A 21,387-nucleotide genomic window follows, 5' to 3' on the forward strand; every position below is an offset into this window, starting at 1 on the left:
ATTTGTCTTATAGAATAAGTTGTTCTCCTGGTTCTACTCTATTTCACTACATAAGTACATGCAAGTCCTCCCCAGCTTCTCTGAAACCATCCCTTTTGTCATTTCTTACAGCACAAGATTTGTGATTATTCACAAAGCAATCGATTTCCAATTGTGGATTGTTAGGCAGTAGTATCTTAACCAATTAGAATCTGTCTCAAAATGTAATGAGTTCCCTGCTGTTGGAGGTCTAGGATGGATGCTCTTTAGTCAGAGATGTTATAGAGGGGGAATTCATGTTTCAAATGACAGTCAAACCAGATGACCTTTGAAGTTCCTTCCAACTTTTAAGATTTTGTGGTATGGGATCTATTTGGAGAAATCAAGGTGGATAGTGTTTTCTAAACACTTTTGAGATTACAACATGTAGACAGATATCTATCTACTCTACCATTGCATAAAACTGATTCCCCTGCCAAGTGATTCTGGAAGACCCTGGGTAGGATTTAAGTACAACATTTTAGTAGTGCTATAGGAAAGAGGGGAGGAATAAAAGCATTACTAGGAGCTTACATTAATGCAATGCATTGTATTAACCACTAGGATCTATAAATATAAATTAATATAACATAACTTAGACATAGTCCGTACCCTCCAGGACAACCAAATGGGTAATACACAGAAAAAAATACAATATAAATTTACAAGAATCTCCCAACGTCTTGGTCTTGCTGAGGTCACCTCTCACCTGTTTAGGTCACCATGGTATATGAAGTATGGAATAACAAAAGAAAGAGGTGACAAGAAGCAGAAAAGGGGAATGACTTCATAGTACTCCTGATTTTCATCTTACACAAAATGTCTTCCCCTCCCCTCTATCATTCATTGTTCACTTTAGGAGATTTATCCGGAAAATTACAGAGGGGAAAAAGAAATGTGGAAGGAATAATGGCTGAAACAGGAAAACCACTAATGCATAATTTATTTTCTAGTTATTATGATGATTATTACTATTGTTAATAAGCTTTGGTTCCTTCATAATGGTTATTGTTGTGCAGTTGCTTGTCAGAGTCCCATCACTGGTAATCATAATAACAATATTACAAACTGTAATGCACTCATAAAGCTACCAAAACGTTAGATTCTGGAATGAAATGACTCAGGACAAAGCTAAGTCATAAAAAGGGGGAAAGCTAATGGCTTTATGTTTTGGAAATAAATGAATGACTTAGAATGAAAAGGAATTGTTTTTGCAATAGAAGAGTATCTTTTTATATAATATGTGAGGCAAAAATTACTAAAATACATTTATTACTGCTGAATATTTCAGGCTCCCATGCTCTCATATTTTGGGCCACATTTCTCCTAGTCATTTTCCAATTCTTTCCTTGTCACTTATGTCCAGACAAATCTACCAAGAAATAGTGGAACTATGTATTGGTCCAAGTCTTCTGGAAAACATTTTGGTATCATGCCAGAAAAGTCATTATATGTTTATTCCACTTGACCACATAATCTTCCTACTGGCCATGTACCTCCAAGGACATTGAAGACAGAAAGGCCCCACGTATACTAAAATATTCACAACAGTACTTCGTGAGATATGAAATGACTAGAAACAAAGTTGGTGCCCACTGATGGGGAAGTGATAGAACAAATTGTGGTACAGAAACATAATCAATACTATGGCACTATGATAAATCTGAGATATTCAGAGGTACCTGCTAAGGCTTATGGGAACTGATTCAGAGGGGGAGAAAATCAGAACCAAGAGAACAGTATAAGCAGTGACTTCAATAATGCAAAGGAAAACAAATCTAAAAGGCAATGGAACTCTGATTAACTGTAATGACCAATCTTGGTCCCAGAGAACAGATGCTGAAATGCTGAAACCTCCCCTCATCTCATTAGAGAGACAACGGACTACAGGTGCATAATATTTAATGTGTCATTAGACACAGTCACAGTATTGGGTTGATTGATTTTGTTTGGCTGGTTTTCTTTGTTGCAGCAGAAAGTACAAATGATGGTAGGAGAGGACCATGTAAGTGACTGGTACAAGAGCAAAAGACATTAATAAAATATATTTTAAAAATAAATCTACCAATAAGAAATTAATACACTAGGTTACAAAGAAGGTACTAATCTGTATTGGTAGTTCTCCACCGAGTTCTCTCCACTGATAAAGCCATGGATTCATTTAAAACATACATTCACACACATACACATACATATACACACACACACACACAGAAAATTCTCTATTTTATCTCCTTTCCCTGTTACACTTAACAGCAGCCGTAACTCATGAAAAGTTCTTTTCAGCACCTAACCCAATCCTGATAAGGATGAATGTTGTTCATCCTTCATTTTCTTTTCTTTTCTTTTTTTTTTTTTGGTGAGGCAATTGGGGTTAAGTGACTTGCCCAGGGTCACACAGCTAGTGAGCGTTATATGTCTGAGGCCAGATTTGAACTCAGGTCCTCCTGACTCCAGGGCCAGTGCTCTATCCCATCCTTCATTTTCAAAGAGTACTAATGACATCACAGAGTGATGTCTTGACTCAAGCATGAATTGGATTTAAGTGAGGCAGAGTTGCACAAAGTCATCAGCCTCACTCTCTCTTCCAGAGACATTGAAGTCCAGTGGCAGAACAAAGTCTGGATGACCGGCCTGGGATGCAGTAGATGACCGGCCTGGGATGCAGTAGATGACCTTGGTGTCTTTGAAGTCTGACCAAGCTCTAAGCACTCCACAATGCCTGCTCCAGCTGCATTCCTGGCCATCGGAACAAATTGTTCTCATCTGCTCATTCCTGGGAAAGTCTTCACGTGCTTGGGGTAGACACCCCCCCAACTCACTGACTGGTTTAAGGCCTATCAGTTACCCTCATAGCCCATCTGCCAAGACGGTTTTACTGGACCTGCACATGCCATAGCTTCTTGGAGCCACAGGTAAGAGTTGGGTGACAGATGGACACCAAAGGAGGACAAACAACCCTGAAAAGGGCCTGGTAAGTCCTCACACCAGAGGTGTGATGAATATAACTGTCCCCACCACCACCGCTGCTACTGTTGCTGTTGACAATGATGATGATAATAACCTAGATAGGAACAATGATCATGACTGTAAAAGAACTACTGCTTAACCAGCTACAATCCTAGGCACCATGCACACCCTCTCGCTAGGCTACAGGTGTCATGGCTTCCACCTCCTCTCTAGAGGTTAGGCTTTAGAAATGTACTCAGGAAATCCAGACACTTCACACCTTTCAGACCTTGGAGATGGTGACTCTTCTTTTCCCTACAGTAACTATTTTTGGCTCACTGTCTTTAAAAAAAAAAAAGACAAAAGATTCTAGCCTTATACAGTTGGGACTAGTGCAGCCTATAGCATCATGGAAGATTAAATCAGCTTCCTCTCTTGGAATCTGAATCTCCAGCTCCTAATCCAGGCTCTTGGACAAGACGTCTTTCATCTCTGAAAGGGTAATTCCTCCTGTTCCCCTTATCACAATCTGTGAATCAATGAATACATCCAACAACCTGAGTTTTGACCAACAAACTTTATCACAGACTAACAATTTAAGACAAAAAAAATTAAACATTTGGAAGAAGAATAGAGCTTCCAAGCCTTGACCATCTCTCAAATAGCTTAGCGGAGAATGGAAGCAGGGAATAAATAGCATATATATATACACATATACATTCAGCTAGTCCCTGGAGAGGAAGAGGGAGAAGGAGAAAGTGTCACTTTTTCCTCCTTCCCCATCAGCTTGGTCACCAATGCAGATTTAATCCAGCCCTTCTTTATGCTCAGAAAGTTTGTTCCCTGAGTCAAATCATCTCTCTGTACCCTGTCCCAACTCTCAGCAGTTCTGATGGCTTCTCTGAGCAGCTACTTACAATGACTCTTGGTCCTCCCTTCTTCCTTCTTCTCATAAGCACATTCCAGTTCCAGGTCACCAGCAGACCCTAGAACTTAAGAAACCCAAGCAAATTGTCTGGTCATTATGTTCCTTTCCCAAGATTCTCAAGTCATTGCCCTCTTGGTAGGCCCAAATACAGGTTACTCATAATATAATCCTGCTAAAGATAAATAGAAACCTCTACTAATAATTCTGTTTTGTTTTTGTTTTTTAGGCAATTGGGGTTAAGTGACTTGCCCAGGGTCACACAGCTAGTAGGTGTCAAGTGTTTGATCTGAGGCCGCATTTGAACTCAGGTCCTCCTGACTTCAGGGCCGGTGCTCCATCCACTGCACCACCTAGCTGGAAAAAGATCACAGCCAAAGTCACTCTTGGCTGGACTGCCTAAGACTTATCGAACAAATTAGCTTAATTTTATCAAGAAATTCCCTTGGCCAAAAGACATAATACCCAGTTGTTCTGGAGGAAATCCACATGTCAGTGTTTCTAATTTTTAACAGCGAAGCATGAATATATAGCAATGTGAAACACCTGAATAAAGCCAGATAAAATTCATCACAAAACTTGACATATGGAAATGTGTGAGAATGTGATTGTGTAAGCTAGGTCTAGTTTTATGTTCTCATTACTGGCAGATCATGTAGCCACATGAACATATAATAAAAGAGTCTTGGGAGGAAGGGGACGGAAGCCAATGGGGGGAGGGGCTAAGTGACTTGCCAGGGTCACACAGCTAGTAAGTATTAAGTGTCTGAGGCCATATCTGAACTCAGGTCCTCCTGACTCTACAGTACCACCTAGCTACCCCAAAAGAGTCCTTTAAATTTATGAAACATAGGATTCTTAAAAAGTATAATACCTGATACCTCCTTAAAAATACTAACCCATTTTACAAAGGCTAATCAATATTCTTTCCCCATCTGGTTCATTAAATCCATTACATACAGAACCTCCTCATCCTCCTGAAGCTGGTGAAATTGAAGGGGCTAAAGAGGCACATCGTTTGTCCTAACCATGATGGCAAATTGTCTCATCAGATAATTATGCTGTTCTAAGCAAAAGTAATCTGAGTTGCACATTACTGCAATGTACAGACAGAACCCATTTTAGGAATGGGGTTGCATTCCAAAAAAAAATTCATTTATTTTTAAGTTAGTTGTTTAGAACCTAGGAAACATTTTCTTATAAAAACAATGTTATAATAATGTTTTTGTTCTCAGGTTAGCACATAATGTGGCCACTCAGCCTATCATATGGTTAAATGATATCATTAATAATACTAGCCTTAGCTCTGGGGCCCAGAAGACTTTCAGAATGATGGAGGACAAAGGACAGACAAAGAAGGCTCAGAAAAAGGAAGGAAAAAAAGTTTCCTTTCCTTTCTTGAATACTGAGCCAGACAAAGGCAAAATTTTGAAACAAACGAAATTTGACTTTTGCATCCTGGTGCTTACTAGCTTACTAGTAATTTGGGAAAATCACGGCCTCCCAAGTTTCAGGTTCTTCATATGTAAATTAAGGGCAGTAATACTTGTAGTACCTGCCTCACAGGGTTGTTGTGTGGATCACATTAGATAATGTATGTAAAGACTTTGTAAGCCTTAATGTGCAATATAAATGTCGATTATAATTATCTTTGCCTGGGTACCATGTAATGGGGCACTTGGTGCCCTTTGGCCACTCTATGTCACTCACTTCTGTGCTCCATTCCATGTCTGTATTCAACAGAATTATCCACGTTCTAAAATTATCCATCTCTCCTCCCTCCAATCAAAACTACTTTTCAGCATGGCTGATCTCAGGTAACAGTTAAGAGTAAAGTAATCAAATTGGAAAGCAATTAAATTAAACTAATTCACACTAATATATGATGGACTGAGAGTTACATAAACCTCCTAGAGCTATTTTACTTTTTAAAAGATGTTACTTGCTAACAAAAATGAATCATTAATTGGTGACATTTTAAATAACAGATAATAAAGCTAAATTTTTTAAATTTAGGGGATAAGAGTAGGGCCATTACAGACAGGTTCCTGGGTCATCTCTCATCTGTTTATGTTTTTTACAATATTTCTTTCCTTCCTCAATTTCTGAATCAGTAATTTCTCTGAATTTCCAAGGTGGGGACTTTACAAACATGGAAAGGAAAAAAGATAAGGAGTAGGTAGAGTTTTGTGTATATAAAACCAATGCCATATACATTCCATTCTAGTAGAATATAAGGTCTGTGAGCTCAAGGTGAGTCTCACTTTTCAATGTGTATCCCCAGTATCAAGCACGATGCCTAGCACAGAGTAGGTGCTTAATAAATACTAGCTTGCTGCAGTTTTATTTGTCAGCCTATATTTGGCGATATCTTCACAGAACATGTACCTCCTGCACACCAAACTCTTACTATTTTTGGTCAAGGGAAACAGAGATAGCCCTTATGAAGCAGAAGAAAATTTGACTAATTCCAGATTTGAATGACTTTTCTCCCGGTTTACCTTCCGACAAAAATGCTAATGAACACTGAAACAAAATAACAGCAGTTTGTTATTTTAAAAGGACGTGGAGGAGAAATAAGGGCCAAGGATGGCTAATTCAAGAACTGTATAAATCCATAATTAACCTAGTGTTTGGTATACCTACCTTACAACACTATGTAAAACTAATAAATTATTTGGGATATTTGAAAAGCTATAAAAATATGAAACACAAATAATTCCCCTGTTCATATGACATTGTTATTTTAATGTATCTGAGCATACAAAGGGATATGGCATATTTTAGCATAAATCACAAATCATCATAATATAAAGCCATTACAAAATTAGTTAAGTAACTGTTTAAAACACAATGGGCCGTGAAGGAAGAAAAGAAAACATTAAAGGAACATTGGAAAAAAAGTGGGGAAAGTGTTTAATTTGAGAATGGAGTCACATCGCCACCAAGGAAGGTAGAGTGGTTGAGGGGTATGGGTACTAGATTTGACTTTGGAGGTCCTGACTTCAAGTCCTTGCTAGTGGTATCATCTTGGTCAAGTCACTTAAAAAAAAATCCCTGTGCCTCAGTTTCCTCATCTGTAAAAACTAGGCACTGGATTATGGCCTTTAAGGTATCTTCCAACTCTAAAATCAATTATACTGTATTATTTTTAATTACAGTTAGGAAAGATGTACCCCAAACTAGCACTATCCCCTCATATGTTATTAAAAAGAAAATATTCATAACAGATTTATTAATAATATAAAAATGGAAAAACCTACAGGTCCAATAACTGGGGCATGATTGAATAAATGAATAGATCAATGTGATGGGATATTATTGTGCCATAAGAAACTGCGAATATGAAGACGACAAAGAGCTATCGAAAAGCATAGAAAGTGGCGCAGAGTGGAGACAGATCAGAACATAAACATTCACTCAAATTGTATTTTTAAAATAGCAATAATATCTACTAAATGTGCAGAAGAAAAAGGAATCAGGAAGGGACACAAAACAAAAAGAGATGTTACTCATTGTTTCGTTAAGGTTTACATACATATAAATAGTTTGGAGTTTATAGTTTTGCCTGCGTTTATCTGAATGTTTGTGATGATGACTATTCAGTTTGGAATAAAAGTTTGTTTTTTTGGTTTTTTTTGGTTTTTTGAGGTTTTTTGGTTTTTTAAAGAAAACACTTTTGTACAAGCTCTTGTAGATGGGCAAAGAGAAAAACAGCCTTGGAAGCCAGTGTAGGTATGGAGAGACAAAATCAATGAGATAACAAAGGTAAGGGGACAAGCCTGTAAGAGCTGACAAAATAGGCCACATTGAAACAGAATCAGGCTTTTGGGAAGTTTCAGGCTATGGTTTCCTTTGTTAATGCTAGACAACTTAAATGTAGCACATGCTTGCACACAGCATGATAAATGACTGAAGTACTAGTGTTCTGAATAGCCCACATGCATTGAACATTCAACATGTGTTCTTAACTGACTGAAGAATGTTTCTGGTTTCAGAAGCCTGATTTTGCTTTCAAGGCAAAGTATGCCCAGTCCAACTTCAGTGCCCCCCAAACCCCTCCAAATCCACTTCCAACATATGCTAATCTGTTCCCTCACTTCTGCCCCTACCTGCTACTAATTATTTGCAGTCAAGATAAAAATACCGCTCTTGTTGTTCAGTTGTGTCTGACTCTTTGTGACCCCATTTGGGGTTTTCTTGGTAAAAATACTAGAGTGGTTTGCCTTTTCTTTCATTTTACAGATGAGGAAACTGAGGCAAGGAGGGTTAAGTGACTTGCCTAGGATCACACAGCTAGGAAATGTCTGAGGCCAGATTTGAGCTCCGGTCTTCCTAACTCTAGGCTTCTATCCACTGCACCACCCTAGCTGCCTTATAGAATAAAAATAAATAATATCAGTAATTTGCATTTATGTAGCACTTTGCACACTTACTATTAGGGATGTTTTTTTGTTGTCTAGAAGGGGTGGGAAAGATTCTACATCTTCTCCAATCTGTGGGGATACCAGGAAAGAAGTAAAAACTATAACTGACTACTGAAGACTATTTGGCCTGCTAGAACATACATGAGCATGGCCTGTGATCTTCACTTTTAAGTCACAGATGAAGCAGTCATCTAATCTAACATCCTCATTTTACATAGAAGAAAACTGAATCCCAGTGAGGGTAAGACACTTTCCCAAGGCCACAAAGGCGGTGATTAGAGGAAGGATTTGAATCCAGATGCTCTGATTTCTTTGCCATTATTCTTCCTACTATACCACAATACCTAGTTTCAACTAACTTTAGTAGATTCTGATTAATACACAAACTGGATCATCAGTGTGCAATCTGTAGTAACAACAAACTGTCATCATCACCACAATAACAAAAACAACAACAATAAAAGGGTGAGGGGGAAGGAGAGATCTAGGGGATGGCCCTAGATCAGACACATCAAAGACACCAATCCACAAAGGCCAGAACCAAATTAAAATGTAATGGAGAAATATTTAATAAAATAAATAAAAATACAAGACAAGACAGATAATATTGCTGTGTGACTTTCTAAGACAACATGTATAAAGGGAACCTTTTTAGTTTCCTGTTTCCATTTGAGTTGGATAGCGTTGCCCCAGACCAGGGATGGGGAACCTGCAGCCTCAAGGCCACATGTGGCCCTCTAGGCCCTCAAGTTCAGCCCTTTGACTAAACCCAAACTTCACAGAACATATCCCCTTAATAAAAGGATTTGTTCTGTAAAACTTGGACTCAGTCAAAGGGCCACACTTGAGGACCTAGAGGGCCACATGTGGCCTCAAGGCTGAGGGTTCCCTAATCCTGCCCTAGATCATCAAAATATGAAAGGAACATACTAGTAAATTATCTGGAGTCAAGGTCATGTCATACTAGTGTCATAGTAAATTATCTGAAGTCATGTTAGCATTTATTCCTGGGTCCAGATGTCCTTTGTGTTTCAGCCACCCTACAGACATCAAATTGTGTGTCTGGAATCAGGAGTGAAAATTGGATCCACAGATTCTACACACAAGACTCTAGTGCCTTCCACAAGACAGTCTCTCTTCATTTAAAGAGTTGGAGACAGTTTCTCTAAAAAAGGGAAGACAAGAACTTACAGTTTTTGCAGATCTTTGCTATGCTTTGTGAGCAATTCTGACTGCCATGGGCTGCAAAAATTGACCAATAAGGTTACATCCACTACCTCTAAAACGAGACTAATCTTCCACAGAGAAGGAGGAGGAGAAAGATTGATGGGGATTTAAGACGATTTGTTTGGGGAAAGGAGAGATTAAGGGGCTTTGTGGACCTAGTCAAAGAAAAAACTCACCAAATTAACCCTTAAGATCCTCCCCTGACCTTAGAGAAGTAGCTGCCCACAGAAATGCAAACATGTTCAGTGTGATGATTAAGGTCTCAGATCTAAATGTACAAATTCTTCTGTTAAGATAACAGCTCACTTTAGTCACTGACAGGGAAGGCTATATATCTCCAGGGTCTGGTTTTTGTTTTTTTCCAGAGTTCCACAAATATGCACAATAGAGACTTCCTTTCTTCAGTAGAAAGGTTTTTTTTTTCTTTTTACATATTCATTTCAAACACACTAGCAAAAAAAAAAAAAGTAGCCATAATTTACATTTGTGTTGTTTCCACTTAACCTTTGGGGACTCACTTCCCAAATCAGTTGGAAGAGTTGTATGCTACTGTGACAAGTGACACAGTTCCCCCCACGTTTACCCCTGCAGGCAAGAGAAGGCATTTTCACTGGGAGCAAAACAATCCTTCCTACTGCTAACATTTCAATCCTTTGTGGAATACACCCAAAATACAATGATTTACCCTCAGTCACAGGAAAGAATACACTTAAAAACACCTTGGTCCAAATAAACTGTGCAGGATTTCTTGGCACCGGAGAATGAAAAAAGCTATCCTGCCCAGAGTAATAATAATAATTAGTAATAATAGCTAACATTTATATAGTGTTTTAAGGTTTGCAAAGCACTTTATATACATGATCTCATTTGAAACACTATGAAAGACCAGATGAGTCCAGCTGAGGAAAGAAGGCACTACCTATAATGGTAGTGGATGGCAGGGAAATTCCTTTAAATAGTTTTTCAATGATACATCTTCAAAATTAAGAGGTCCATAAATAGCTAAGATGTGTGCAAACCCATCAGACAATAACTGGGCATAATAGGCATCCAGTAAACACCTGTTTAATCATATTAAATGGTTGAATTCATATCATGTCCCAAAAAAAACAGAAAATGAAAAATTGAAAGTGCTAAAGCAGAGATTGTGAGAGCAATTCCTTTTGATGACAATCCAGGGCTTTCCCTACCCCTCTCAACACCCTTTTTCCTCTTGAAATAACATTTCAAACGACTCTCTATGACCTTAAAATGCTGAATGGCTCCAGGGTAAATAACTATGGAGGCAGACTGCCAAATCTGCTGAAAACTTTAATTTCCTTTGTATTTCCTTCCCCCACCCCAAATTCCCCCACTCAACGCTCCAATCAGGTTCAAGCAATTCCCTAACTGGTTTTATAGATGAATCAATCACATATGGCCTCAAAGAGCGAATGTATTCAGAATTTTTCTGATAATGAGTTACATCAATATGATACCAGCAGGGTAAGAGAACCCTTGCCATGCTAAAATTTCTATTTCTACTTTTCTTATGCATAGCATCACTCAGCAGGTATACATTGACTGAAAAAGATTAGCTAGTGCTAGTGACATTAAGAAGGATGAGGTTTCATTGTCTTACAGACAGTTTCACTCTGCCACTAGCAGGGCACATAAACATATCCAAAACAGAAAACTGACCAGTCTGTGCCAATTTCATGCTGCAACCGACTATTAAAGAAATTGCTGTGGCATGCTGCATTCACTGCAAAAGTAATTCATGTGTGTGTATGTGTGTGTGTGTGTGTGTGTGTGTATACGTACATATATATATGTGTGTGTGTGTTTGTGTGTGTGCCCAGAGAAGACAGGTATGTGATTTACCTCTGGTCACACATAATCATTGCACATCCAAGGCAAGAACACAGGTTTCTCTCATTTCCAGGCCTGGGCACTACACCTCCTCTTACATCTCAGTGCATTGCCCAGCCAACCAAATATTCATTACTATGTCTCCTTAATTTGTTTTTGAGTCTATACTAAAATAGCAATGCAAAAAGTAATGCTTTTTCTAGGAATCATCACTAACTCAAAATATATATTAAATTCCAGAAAAACATTGTCTTGGATATGCCCATTACTGATGCCTTCTTCTCTAATCTGTGCATGTTACAGACTGGAATTAATTTTATAGACTGGAATGATGGTTCTGACTTTAATGAGAAAGGAGTTCTTACTAGGCAAACTACCAGAATTTTCTTTTCATACATATATGCCTCCAAATAATAGATTCTAATCTTCTTCTTTCAGAAGCTGTTAGGAGACCTCTGTAGCTAACTGATAGATAGCAGATCTGACAAAAACACACAAAAATGAATGCTACTCCTAGCTTTCTGTTAAATTATATTGATATGCCTTCAGGACTCTAGAAACAGCCTGCTAATAAACAAATATTAATCAAATAGCACTACCTTACTCCCTGAGGTAGCTAAGTGTTATGATCCTCATTTTAAAGGAGACTAAACTGAAACATGAAATGATATGAAACATTTGACCCTAAGTCCTGACTGCATCATCAACAAATTCCAGAATCCACACAGGCACTAAGCCCTTTCTTCTAGACTGTCTCAGTTTTTCCTTTCCCTTCAGTTCCAATTCTATGTGACATATATCTTATGCCACCAAACCCTATCCGTTTACCCCCCTTAAAATGCACCTCACTTCAACTAAATAGATTTAATAGCTCTCCCCCTTTTGCCTCTGCCACTCAATGCTCAGCTTCACAAAGGAAATGAGCTGGCTCAGTCAGCTATACAGCAGATTACAAAAGCTTAGAATGACAAGTTCTCATCTTTTCTTGGAATTAATTGGTCAGGTCAGGCAGTTGCCTTCACGTTAACCTGTGCTTTTCCATAAAAATGTAGGAGGGACAAAAGGGGACGAGATAATGATCATTCAACCCTCCCAGAAACACTGTCAAAGTACAGCAAACAAAAAAAAAAAGATAGAAAAGAAGAAGGAAGAAAGAAAAGAAAAGAAAAAGAAACCACAGAGCACAAGAAAAATACATTCTGATCCTAATGCCAGTTTCTAGACTTCCCTTAGCTAGATGTCATTACAAATAAAAGAGGGCCAAGGCTCAAAATCAGCCATGGACTGGATACAACTTCCCTATTTAGATACTGGCCAAGGTCACTTGAGCTTGTTGCACAGGGAAGTTCGGGCCAATCACTTCTAGAAAGTCCAAGAATTTCTGGATTATTGGCATTAATTGACTTCTGTTCTTTAACTGTGCTTATCATCTTTAGGGTATAGCACGGAAGTAGATCTGAAACCCATGCCTCCAGCATACCAACCCTCTAGAGGAACTTGATAAAAATGTTCTTCCAAAGGATTATGGGCTCAGCTTGAGTTAGAGTTGAAAAGAACCTTAAAGGAGTCATTGAGTCCAACTCCTCATAGAGGAAACTGAGACACAGAGGTCAAGTTATTTGCTTAGGGTTCCCCGATAGAAAGTGTCTGAGGTAGGATTTGAATACAAGTCTTCCTGACTCCTAATCAAACTCCTTACTCCCTACACCACAATGCCTCTCAAAGTCTTGCTATTTTTTTCTTTCTAAATAACTCAATTCCTTAATATCTACAATGGGGATCTGTGCACAGAGCTTTCTCAAAAGGTGATGGGTCCTAGAGGTTGCTCATACAGGGCTCTTTGGCTTTCTTTAGCTCCTAAATATGAACTTCAGTCCATCATAAAGACTGAGCCACAGGCAACTGATCTATAGCAGCAGCACCCGCAACAACAGAGGAAGTCGTTCAATGAAGCAGTGAAACACCTGGGTTGATCTTCAGCAGCTTTTAGCCATTCCAGAAATGGAGATATGTTCACCTACAAAACAAAAGTCAGCTAATCGAAACTACATTAACCTATCTGGGAAAATTAGAGCCAACTATAGAAATGACAGTTTTGAGGAGTGAGTTAGGAAACAAATCACACTGGGAAGAGCAAACATGCCACCTCCTACTATGATTTTCCTTTTTCCAAATCCATCCTCTTGAAGCCCAAGAATCACATACCTGGGATGACAAGCAGTGGCAAGATTTTTATTACCCAGTAACTTAAGCAGCTGAGAAAACAGTAGCACCTGAATGAACTTTAAAAGTATTTTCAAAAGTTTTTTTTTTAACCAAACCAATCCACTAACTGGCTGTACTCAGAGCAAAATGCTCCTCTCTCAATTAAAGCCCAAGTTCTTTTATCTTGTTTATAGATAGACCTAAAAGCAGAAATATGTCCTTGCCTAATAATAATGATAATTATTATAATTGCTATTATTATTATTACCATGTCTTGCATTTATATAGTCAATACCATTTATGTAGTCAATACAATTTAAGAAATGTTTTACAGGAAAAAAAAAAGTTGTTCCAGAAGTCTTAGTGCAGTTTCAAGCTTTGTGAGCTTTAAGATGCCTGTATCATCTAATTTTACTTTTCCAGCACCTTAAGACAGGACAACTATTATTTTTCCCATTTTAAAGGGAAAGAAACTAAGGTCTGTTAGGGTTAAAATAGCTCTTTTAAAATCACACCACCAGTAAATGGTAGAGAGAGGCAGGGCTCAAACCCAGGTCAAAGCCTGCTCTTTCTATCATACCACACTTCACTGTCACACGCCTAGGAGAGCCTTCCCTGAAGAAGCATGAGGAAGACTCAACTCTAGTTCTCAAAGCATTTGCTGAAATCAGAATCCAAAGTACTTGAAATGAACACATCTCACAACTTCTCTTTAGTCTGTCGCCTGCTAATAAGAAGAAATCTGTGTAGCCGCAGTAGACACTGGCTACACCTGAAAGCGAGCCATATTCAAAAGCCTGGCACTGCCAAGAGAACAGGGCAGCAAAGAACAAGCTGGTTGATCAAATATGACAGCTCCAGACTCCCCCTTTTCTTTTCACCCTTAACAGCTATGCATACTTCTACAACAACCAAGATTCATGCTGTACATAGGTACACTCACATATATACACATGCACGTAGAAATTTAAGGGGGAAGACTATCTTCTTCTTTTGTTATTATGAGCCCTTTTGCACTTTGTGTAGTTCCCCTTTGCTATTATCTCTCTCAACTAATCTGACTCCATTAACTACACCTCCCAAAAAATTAGCCAAGAGGTAAAAGACTCACTAACTATTAAACTACATAAAATGCTGAAAGACCCGGCCAGTGTCTTCTAATTATTTCTGCTCTTCTTTAACTGTGTCCATCAGCTTTAGGGTAGAGCATGGAAGTCAAAGTGAACTGACAGACACTGCTAGGAGCTACTGAAATAAACAAGTGTCTCTGCATACTATAATATACATATATACACACAGGCGCAAAGACCTACCCACATATGACCCTGAACACAGTAGAATTATCTGATGATATAAACACGGGTCTACTAAACACTCCCAGCACTTGCTGTATAAATAGCTAGCTGTTGTGTTTGTCAATTATGTTAGGTGCATGTAAATATATACTATACACATGTATATCTAAATGAGTGATATTACAAAATCCTATCATTCTTGAACTCGATGTGTTTTGGACAACATATCCATTGATATAGGTAGAGTGTAAATACTCAACATAACGCATAATGTAAATATTCACCAGATTCAGACTTGGGCGCTGAGATGGATAGAAATTAGGAGGGGGGGGAGGGAATCAACCTCTGGGGTGAGCTATTCTCTGAAAGCCACGAGCACACAACACCGCCCTGGGTGGGAACGTATGCCCGGCTCCCGGAGCACGGCCACACACGTCTGGGTGTTGGAGGGAGAATCTGCAGAGCCTCGAGTGGGACAATGAGGACACTGCGATCCCAGCTCGGTGCAGTTGCAGCGGGAGCCGCCACAGCACCCACAGCCACGGCCACGGCCGCCGCCTCCACCCTTTCCCCTCCTTCCAGCCCTTACTTACGTTCCCAGGGTCTCCTTGAACTCGAAAATCTTCTTGATGTCCTCGGCTTGTTTTTTCCAGGAGGAGCTGCTCTCCCCGTTCTCCCGGGCCATGGCAGCCGAGTGTCTGGGGGAGGTGGAGGGACTACTGAGGGGAGAGAGTGGGGGTGGAGCGGCGGGGCTGGAGGAGGGAGTGCGTAGGGCTCTGGAAGGGAAGAGGGAGGGGAGGCGAGGGGCTCGAGAAGAGCAAGCGTGGAGGTGAAATGTGCAGGTCCTGAATGGATGGAGAACAGACTAGCCCTCCACCACCACTGCTCCTCCTGCTGCTGCTACTGCTGCTGCTGCTGCTGCCGGCGTGCGTGCGTGCTAGGGAGATGCTCGGATAGGGAACCAGAAAGAGACTTTCAACTGCAGCGGTGCTTCCTCTTCTGCAGTTTCCTCTTTCACTCTCTCTGCCTCGGTCTCTCAGGGTCTCTTATTTCTGCTCTTCTCTGGCACAGACTTCCTGCCGCCGCCGCCGCTGCTGTCTCCGCTGCCGCTGCTCAAACGGCTCCCTTACCGCCTGATGCAGACCCCACTTTCAGCTACTTTTCTTGCCTCCTTTTTCTCCTCCCTCTCTCCCTCCCTCGCTCACTCGCTGGTTCCCTCCCTCCTTCTTCCCACTCTCCCCTCCCTCCCTCTCCCTGGTTTGCTGCCTTCGGGAATGTCTTTACTCTGCAGCGCTTGGGTTCAGACGCCCTGCCCTGCTCTCCTCCCCCCAGCAAAAAATAAAATAAAATAAAATAAAAATAAAACCCACCAATTACAATAGTCCTAACCAGAGGTAGGAATTTACCCCCACCGAGGTCTCCCCGGGCCAGGAGGGGCTTCGAGCTTCCTGTGCCTGCTACTTCGATACTCCTGAGAGTGGAGATGGGGACTAAAGGGCGCGGGGACACGAGGGGGAAACCCTGTTCTATTTCATTTCTTCTGCAAAGCCTTGGGTAGGGGACCCTCCAAAAGGGATGTTCTGTAGGAAGATTTTATTTTGTGGGGGAAAACACCGGCTGAAAAGAGATGGGAGTTTCTATTCTCAGTCACAGGGAAAAGAGAAGGAGGAGCAGCGAGTGTCCGCCCGCTTAAGTGCCCTGTAAGTTGGCACCCAGGAGGCGGAGAGGGTGGGCACGCACAGTGCGTGTGCTATGCGAGGGAAGCGAAGGGCCGGGCAGGGACTGAGTGACAGATAGGCACACACGCGCACACACCCACACGGCTCCCCTCCCCTCCCTTTCCCTTCCACTCGGGTCTTTGGTTGGGGCTGCTGCTGCTGCTGCCGCGGCTGCTGCTGCTTCGGGTTGTTTGGCTTGTATCAATATCACTTTGTGGCTTGCAGGCTGTATGTAGTTCGTTGTTATAGCAATGGGAGGAGAAGAAGGAAGTGATGGTGGGGAAGGTGTAGGTGGGCGTTCGACTCCACAGCCCAGACTGAGCCGGCTCCCCGCTCTCCCCGGCTGTCAAAACCCCTCCAGACTGAATGACTGGAGATAATTCGCATTGCACCAAAACAGCGCGCACGTCAAATAATGAGGAGGGGATGGGGGGAAGGAAGGCTAGTGGGGGGATCTGGAAGAGATAGACATTAAGAGTATTGGAGTAGAGGTTCGGGGGAGCAAAGAGGAGGGCCTGAACCTGCCAGGCCGTAACTCCTTCACCTTTCTAAAGAGCAAGATTTCCAGGCTGCCTGGGTGCAAAGGAGGTGAATGAGGAAGAGAGAAGGGGGACGGCCCCGGAATGGGCATATGGTAATGCTCTACCGCAGCCCAGAACCCTGTATGGAGTAGTTGTCACGTGCAAGTCTTCCCCCATCTCTGCCCACTCCAGCTTGCCTCCAACCTTCTGCCCACCCCCACCTCCTCCTCAACACCAGCTGCTGCTCCCTTTGGCAGAAGCCAGGAAAATAACAAAAAAGCTCCGGGTAGTGAGTGGAACAGACACCCTGGCCCCTCTCTTCCCTTCCACGTGTCCCCAAACATCCATCTTCTGTCCCAGTTGCAGGGATTTCCCTGGCTACGCAACATTCAGCCCAAGTTGAGTGTTGCACTATGCTGCTGCACTCTTTTCCTAGCGGACACTTTGCCAGGCAGTACTCACTCCTCGAATACTTTTTTCTTGTACACGGGGGAGGGAGATATGGAAAGCAGAAGTAATGGACAATTATGACACATCCCTGCCTCAAAAGTTAGAACAGATGTCTTCAGTTTCCCGTGGTGTCATTGCAGTACACTCGTTGGACCTGACCTATTCCTCTCTCAGTATCCACTTATCAAAAAGTTGCCTGACTGCCTCCTTGCCTAATAATCTGCAGTGACTATATTAAGACTCTCATTTTCCCCCTCTCTTTGGGAAAAAAAAAATCTATCCCATCAAATAAACCTAGACCCTGAGCTCTAGTTCCATATTTTCAACTGTCTGCTATATATTTTCACTTGGAATATTCCCTACATGCCATCTTAAACTCAACATTTCCAAAATGGAACTCATCCTCCTCACTCCAAAACTTGGGCCTCCTGTTAACTTCCCTATTCCTATTCAAAGCCCGCCATTCTCCAAATCAAACAGGCTTTAAACTTCCTTGAAACCATCTCTGACTCTGTCGTCCCCCTGGTCAAGCTGAGTCTCCTCCCCTCCCATTACCACCACCATCCCCCCACATACACACCTACTCATACACTCCCACTCAACCAATTGCAAAGTTCTCTTCATTTGACTTCTGCAATATCTCTCCCATTATCTTACTCTTCTAACCTCTCTCTCCCCCAACTCACATTTGCCATCATCCTAGTTTAGATCCTTATTACCACTTTATGGCCTACTGCAAAGCTTCCTAACTAGTCTTTCTGCCACCAGTTTCTCTCCTATCTAATCTCCCTTTCACATATCTGCCAGAGTAATCCTTCATATGCACAGGTTTGATCATGTTCATCATCTCCTTAAAAAACTTTCAATATTGCACATGTAAAATGAAATACAAATTCCTAATATTGTCATTGAAGACCTACCTTAATCTGGCTACAGCCAACTTTTCTAGCCAAATGAATGAATAAAAAAGTCTCTACCAAGCACTTTCTGTTTGCTAAGCACTATGCTAAGCACTGGGGATAAAAAGACAATTAAGAAAAACAGGCCCTGCCCTCAAGGAGCTTATGTTCCAATAGAGAAAGACAACACATTGATGGAAGGAAAAAAAACTGACAGAGAGGTCAGGGTGAATGTTGTTTGAATGAAGCAGAGCAATTGACTGATAAGTCCTCACCAAGAATGGTAGAGTTGATATGATTACTCTTGCCGGTGCTAAAGGTCAAAGGGGTAGGATGGGCTAAATTACAAGGCAGAGAGATGGCTGGGAAGTGATATGGTTGGCCTAGGACTGAACAAAATAAGACTCATCAAGCAGAGCCCAGGGTGACAGAAGTGGGACGTTCAGTTCTGGAGGAAGGTGGAGGCTGGCTGAAGGGCAGCATTCTAATCACACAGTCTGTTAATCAGCTACCCTAGATTATTCATCATTCTATCTCATCTTGCTCTCACTCACCTCCTTGCATTTGCACAGGCCATATCCTAGAACTAACCTTCCATCCTCTACCTTCCCTGACATCTGAAGAAAATCTTCTTCCTTCAAGGTCCAGCTTAGGTGTCACCTCATCACCTCCTCCATGAAGCCTTCCCTGATTCCCAATGCTACATGTAAAACCTCCTTCCTTGAAACTCTCAAACCATTCTTTTTTACCTACATTTTGCCCTTAATAGTATTATAAAATGACATAATGAAAAACATCCTAATAATTAGACCTATCCAAAAGAGGAAGGGGCTTTCTCAGGAGATAGCAGATCTCCCACATTTCCTCTCCTTTCTAGGTCTTTGAGGTGAAGTTGGATGATCATTTGTTGCCAGAGTCGTGAAGGAATTCCTATTCAAGTATGGATTGAATTAGATGGCCTCTTAGGTCCCTCCTGACTCTAAGATTTTAGGATTCTTTGAATGTAGCCCTAGCTAGGAACAGATGTTCCGTGGATCCATCCTCTTAGGCCATCCTCAATCAACAGTATTTGTTAAGAGTCCGTGTGTTCTGGACATTTTGCCTCTATTTGCTTTAATCAACATCTACTTAGCAGAGCATGGTGCAAGACAGTAAAGGAGATAAGTCAGTCCCTGCCTTGATGAGGCTGACAGTCTAATAGCTGACTTGAAGCTTAATATTGAAATACAAAACAAAACAACTAAGATCTTAGCAACTGGTCCTATCACTTCCTGGTAAACAGAGGGAGAAGAAAGGGAAGCAGTGCCAGACTTTAAATTCTTGGGCTCAAAGATCGCTGCAGACAGTGATTGCAGCCATGAAATTAAAAGACACTTGCTTTTTGAAAAGAAATATATGGCAAATCTGGACAACATACTAAAAAGCAGAGACATCACCCTGCTGGCAGTGCATGACTGTGAGAGTTGGAATCAATGTTTTTGAATTGTGGTGCTGGAGAAGATTTTTGAGAATCCCTCGGCAGCAAGGAAGTAAAATCAATCAATACTTAAAGAAATTAATTCAGGCTATTCACTGAAATGTCAAATACTGAAGCTGAAGCTTAAATACTTTGGCCACATAATAAGAAGATGGACTCAATGAAAAAAAAAGCCTTGATACTGGGAAAGATTGAAAGCAAAAAGAGAAGGGGATGTCAGAGGATGAGGTGAATAGATAGTGTTATGGGAGCAATGAAGATGAACTTGAATAGACTTTGAGCATGCTGTGGTCCACAGAATTGGCAAGAGTCTGACACGACTGAATGAGTGAATAACAACGGAGGAATAAGATAAACACACATATACATACATACATACATACAAATTACATTATATTTGTATCCGAAGAGTACAAAGTGCTATATGACAACCAAGGATGAAAAGGTCGTCATTGACTTGGGGAGATTTAGAAAGGTTTCATGGAGAACATGACATCTGAATTGGGCTTTAAAGGAGAGACATATGCATGTGTGGTTTCTATCCTACACTGAGCATCAGCTCATTATATGCTAGGAAGGGACAGAATAAACATATCTGGCCCTAAAAATAGGAGTCAAATTGACCACCCTGACTAGAGCTGTTCAGTAATGTCTTTCAAAAGACCCAGCTTTCTGGGTTGGAGTAGGCCCTTCATACTGCCAGCACCACCAATCTCCCAGGCAATCAGTCATTATTGCCTCATTGCAGAAAGGCTTTGAAAAACTGCTGCATCCTTTACTAATAGCAAATACTTTGTATCAATTAAATTGGGGGAGGCCATCTGTGGCTTCTGTTACTTTCTACCTCTTTCTTGTCTTTCTTCCCTCTTTTCTTTTCTCTCTACTTCTTTCTCTTTTTCTCTCCCTCTCACTTTCCTATTTCCATTCTTCCTCCTTTTCCCTCCCTACTTATCTTTCTTTTTCCTCTCCTTTCTCTCTTGCCTTTATATGCAATCACTTCTCACCACCACATAGCACTCAGACATTGCTCATCTCCAGTACTGATCCCCATACCTAAAAAAACCATTGATCCCTATAGTAACCTGAAAGTCTAACAGACAGTTTGCCAGAAACAGTAAGTAAAACAGGATAGTGGGGAGGGGGGCAGGGGCATGGGATGCCTCATGGTTTTTTGATTTCATCTCCTCATGAAAAGTAAAGTGAAGTAAAAAAGTAGAATAACCTTAATTCTGAGAATAAAGGCAACTATTTGAATAATTTCACCCATCTTGCCCAGGTAATCAGTTTATCTCACAGAACCTCATACCTAATAACTTAGTGATTTGTCCAATGAAAAATGTGACCTCAGTTGACATCAGAGGAAAGGAGGTTCACTTCCTTTTTTGTTATATATATGTTTCTGTTTAAATCCCTGAGAATGAATTT

The 21,387-nt window shown here is 40.9% G+C and overlaps 1 protein-coding gene across 1 annotated transcript in view; it reads right to left on the reverse strand.

The window, feature by feature from the left end:
* The window catches only part of CAMK1D (calcium/calmodulin dependent protein kinase ID), a 478,963-nt gene extending 463,365 nt beyond the window's left edge, over window positions 1-15,598 (reverse strand). Inside the window, exon 1 of the mRNA XM_027838808.1 lies at window positions 15,491-15,598. Within this exon, the coding sequence (XP_027694609.1) occupies window positions 15,491-15,582 (92 nt within the window). The 5' untranslated portion in view covers window positions 15,583-15,598. The remainder of the gene's footprint in view (window positions 1-15,490) is intronic.
* Between the last annotated feature and the right edge of the window lie 5,789 nt (window positions 15,599-21,387).

The sequence above is a fragment of the Vombatus ursinus genome, unplaced genomic scaffold (genome assembly GCF_900497805.2).
Source record: "Vombatus ursinus unplaced genomic scaffold, bare-nosed wombat genome assembly UNPS02014830.1, whole genome shotgun sequence".
Lineage (NCBI taxonomy): Eukaryota > Metazoa > Chordata > Mammalia > Diprotodontia > Vombatidae > Vombatus > Vombatus ursinus.